The sequence below is a fragment of the Larimichthys crocea genome, chromosome XIII, assembly GCF_000972845.2.
Source record: "Larimichthys crocea isolate SSNF chromosome XIII, L_crocea_2.0, whole genome shotgun sequence".
Lineage (NCBI taxonomy): Eukaryota > Metazoa > Chordata > Actinopteri > Sciaenidae > Larimichthys > Larimichthys crocea.
The window spans coordinates 25,065,094-25,069,488 of record NC_040023.1 but is presented as its reverse complement, the minus strand read 5'-3'; the positions used below and the strand labels follow the sequence as shown (position 1 = coordinate 25,069,488).

The following is a 4,395-nucleotide window of genomic DNA, read 5'->3' as shown; positions in this document are numbered from 1 at the left end:
AAGTGTTCCCACACTTTGCACACGGAAAATATACATAAGATTAAAACATGACACGTGACAGTTCAACAGAAAGACTTAGAAACAACAGAAACAACTGGCAATTTACACATTTAACCATATCAATATTTAAACAGTGATTGTAAAATAAATGTGTGGGAAATATAAAATGACATACTTAAAAACAAGAATATTACTGCCACTTTAACAATACATTTTGACATAATAATTGAAGCAAATTATTTTCAAATAAGAATTGGAGCTCAATAGGACTATTTCTAGCAGGCTATAATATTATATTAGAAACACGATTATAAGACAGTTTTTAAACCTTAGTGCTACAGCTACAGTTGCATGCCATATGATTTTCTTGCTGTGTTGTGAAGTGATATTTTGTTTCCATACATTAATTAATACATCGCCATCATGCATTTTTTCCTGATTTGTCTTGTTGTGAATTGTTTTATTGCATCGTGAATTTAACATCACTTTGAATGTGCATCTAATTTGCATCTAGTGATTGATCTTGACTTTTGAGCTAACTTTAACATTAACATTGCCTGGGTAATGCAGTACATTACATTGCTCTTATTTCAGTGTGATTAGCTGTGATTACTAGAGTAATTACAATTCAAATCCACACTGTTTTGAGCTAGTTAATGTAAAGTGTTACCTTTTAACATGTCATGCTTGATTGTAATCCTTTCTTTACCATTTGCTTCCACTAATGCAGAAAGCTGCAGAGAAACTCAAAGCGGAAGAGCAGAAAAAAATGGCCAAGATGCAGGCTGAGTTAGACAAACAGAAGCAGTTAGCTGAAGCTCATGCAAAAGCCATTGCTAAAGCTGAGAAAGAAGCTCAAGAGCTGAAGCTCAGAATGCAGGAAGAAGTGAGCAAGAGAGAAATTGCTGCTGTAGATGCAGAAAAGCAAAAGCAAAACGTCCAGCAGGAACTGCTTGAGCTCAAAAATCTCTCAGAGCAGCAGATCAAGAGCAAAACTCAACAGGTGGATGAAACTCGTCAAAGCAAGCTCAAGATTGAAGAGGAAATCCGCCTGATCAGGATCCAACTTGAGACAACAGTAAAACAAAAGTCTACAGCAGAGTCTGAGCTCCAGCAGCTTCGTGACAGAGCAGCTGAAGCTGAAAAACTCAGGAAGGCCGCCCAGGAAGAAGCTGAGAAGCTCCGCAAACAAGTCATTGAAGAGGCCCAGAAAAAGCGTACCGCAGAGGAGGAACTCAAGCGCAAAGCAGAGGCTGAGAAAGAAGCTGCTAGGCAAAAACAAAAAGCTCTGGAAGACCTTGAAAAACTCAAGATGCAAGCAGAAGAGGCTGAAAGGCAAGTGAAACAAGCAGAGGTCGAAAAAGAGAGACAAATCAAGGTTGCTCATGTGGCAGCTCAGAAGAGTGCCGCTGCCGAGCTCCAGAGCAAACACATCTCCTTTGTGGAGAAGACCTCAAAGCTGGAAGAGTCACTCAAACAAGAGCATGATGCTGTCCTTCAGCTGCAGCTAGAAGCAGAATGTCTCAAGAAACAACAGGGGGATGCAGAAAATGCCAGAGAAGAGGCAGAAAAGGAGCTTGAGAAATGGAGGCAAAAAGCTAACGAGGCCCTTCGTCTAAGACTCCAGGCTGAGGAAGAAGCTCACAAAAAGACACTGGCCCAAGAAGAAGCTGAGAAACAAAAGGAGCAGGCTGAGCGTGAGGCTAAAAAGAGAGCCAAAGCTGAAGACTCCGCCCTGAAGCAGAAAGAAATGGCCGAGGAAGAACTTAATAGGCAGAGGAAATTAGCTGAGAGCACAGCCCAGCAGAAACTTACTGCAGAACAAGAGCTGATTCGACTTAGGGCAGACTTTGACAATGCAGAACAGCAGAGATCTCTCCTTGAAAATGAACTTTATCGCCTGAAGAATGAAGTTGTTGACGCTCAACAAAAAAAGAAACAGCTGGAGGATGAACTAGCCAAAATGAAGAGTGAAATGGATTCGCTCAATGAGCTTAAGTCCAAGGCAGAAAAGGATGCCATGTCTAACACAGAGAAGAGCAAACAACTTCTTGAGGCTGAAGCCACCAAGATGAGGGACCTGGCTGAGGAGGCAAGCAAGCTTAGAGCCATTGCACAAGAGGCCAAGCGTCAAAGGCAAGTTGCTGAGGAAGAAGCAGCACGTCAAAGAGCAGAGGCTGAAAGGATTCTCAAGGAGAAGCTGGCTGCAATAAGCGATGCCACTCGTTTAAAAACAGAGGCTGAAATTGCCCTGAAAGAGAAGGAGGCAGAAAATGAAAGACTCCGCCGGCAAGCTGAAGATGAGTCTTACCAGAGGAAAGCTCTTGAAGACCAGGCCAACCAGCACAAGCAAGACATTGAGGAAAAGATCGTCCTACTCAAAAAATCATCTGAGGCTGAAATGGAAAGACAAAAGGCAATAGTGGATGACACGCTCAAACAGAGGCGAATTGTCGAAGAAGAAATCCGAATTCTGAAGCTCAACTTTGAAAAGGCTTCTTCTGGAAAACTTGATCTGGAGCTCGAACTGAACAAACTGAAAAACATTGCAGAGGAAACTCAACAAAGCAAACTAAGAGCAGAGGAGGAGGCAGAAAAACTAAGGAAGCTTGCCCTTGAGGAGGAGAAGAGGAGGAGGGAAGCAGAGGAAAAGGTTAAGAAGATTACTGCTGCAGAAGAAGAGGCAGCCAGACAACGCAAGGCCGCCCAAGATGAGCTTGACCGTCTGAAAAAGAAAGCAGAAGAAGCCAGAAAGCAGAAAGAAGAGGCTGACATAGAAGCAGAAAAACAGATTGTTGCAGCCCAACAAGCAGCCCAGAAATGCAGTGCAGCTGAGCACCAAGTCCAAAGTGTTCTTGCCCAACAGAAGGAAGATACCATCATGCAGGAGAAGCTTAAAGAAGAATATGAGAAAGCCAAGAAGCTTGCCAAAGAAGCTGAAGCTGCTAAGGAGAAGGCAGAAAGGGAGGCAGCTCTCCTTCGTCAACAAGCAGAAGAAGCAGAACGACAAAAGGCAGCTGCTGAGCAAGAAGCTGCAAACCAAGCCAAAGCCCAGGAGGATGCTGAGAGGTTGAAAAAAGAGGCTGAATTTGAAGCTGCTAAACGAGCACAAGCAGAAGCCGCAGCACTCAAACAGAAGCAACAGGCTGATGCTGAGATGGCAAAGCACAAAAAACTAGCAGAGCAAACATTAAAACAGAAGTTCCAAGTGGAGCAAGAACTCACAAAGGTTAAACTTCAGCTTGATGAGACTGATAAGCAGAAGTCTGTCCTTGATGAGGAGCTGCAGCGCTTGAAGGATGAGGTTGATGATGCTGTCAAACAAAAGGCCCAAGTGGAGGAGGAGCTGTTCAAAGTTAAGGTTCAGATGGAGGAACTACTAAAACTTAAAATCAAAATTGAGGAGGAAAATCAGCGTCTCATTAAGAAAGACAAAGATAATACACAGAAATTCCTTGCCAAGGAGGCTGACAATATGAAAAAGCTTGCAGAGGATGCTGCTCGACTTAGTGTAGAAGCCCAAGAGGCTGCACGCTTGAGACATATTGCAGAAGAAGACCTCAATCAGCAGCGAGCTCTTGCAGATAAAATGCTCAAAGAGAAAATGCAGGCCATTCAAGAAGCATCTAAATTTAGAGCTGAAGCAGAGATGCTCCAAAGGCAGAAGGACTTGGCTCAGGAGCAGGCCCAAAAACTGCTAGAGGATAAACAACTAATGCAGCAGCGTCTGGAGGAGGAAACCGAGGAATATCAGAAGTCACTTGAAGCAGAGAGGAGAAGGCAAATGGAGATCATAGCTGAAGCTGAAAGGCTTAAACTTCAGGTTTCTCAGCTCAGTGAAGCCCAGGCCAGAGCTGAAGAGGAGGCTAAAAAATTCAAGAAACAAGCCGATAATATTGCGTCCCGCCTTCATGAGACTGAACTAGCCACCCAGGAAAAAATGGTTGTAGTGGAAAAACTGGAAGTCGCGAGACTAAATACCAGCAGAGAGGCTGACGATTTACGCAAAGCTATCGCAGACCTAGAAAACGAGAAGGCTAGACTGAAAAAGGAGGCTGAAGAACTTCAAAATAAGTCTAAAGAGGTATTGTGTCAAAAATGGCATAACAGAGCAGCTTATGTCATTGTTAACTTTCTGAAACTAATACACTTCTTTCTTAAATTTCCTCTATTCCTTTCTTTGATTTTACTAACCATGAAACCATATCTTTTTATTTTAAATGTTCTTTCACAGTGCACTGTGCTCATGCAAATCACATCCCGAATGCTCCCTCATATCTTGGAATGTTTCTTTATTTCAAATCATGCTTCATATTTATTTAAGTTTCAAAACTCAGTTGCAACTCAAGCCAACCAAAATAATAAAATAAATAATAAATTAAGAATACATAATTT

The 4,395-nt window shown here is 42.5% G+C and overlaps 1 protein-coding gene across 22 annotated transcripts in view; it reads left to right on the top strand.

The window, feature by feature from the left end:
• plecb (plectin b) overlaps positions 1-4,395 on the top strand; it is a 119,833-nt gene that overhangs the window by 104,027 nt on the left and 11,411 nt on the right. For 20 of the 22 annotated variants that reach the window (XM_027286326.1, XM_019269167.2, XM_027286328.1 and 17 more), the window contains one exon: positions 731-4,084. The exons of the other annotated variants lie outside the window; for them this stretch is intronic. In XM_027286326.1, the coding sequence (XP_027142127.1) occupies positions 731-4,084 (3,354 nt within the window). The remainder of the gene's footprint in view (positions 1-730; positions 4,085-4,395) is intronic. 22 annotated transcript variants of the gene reach the window in all.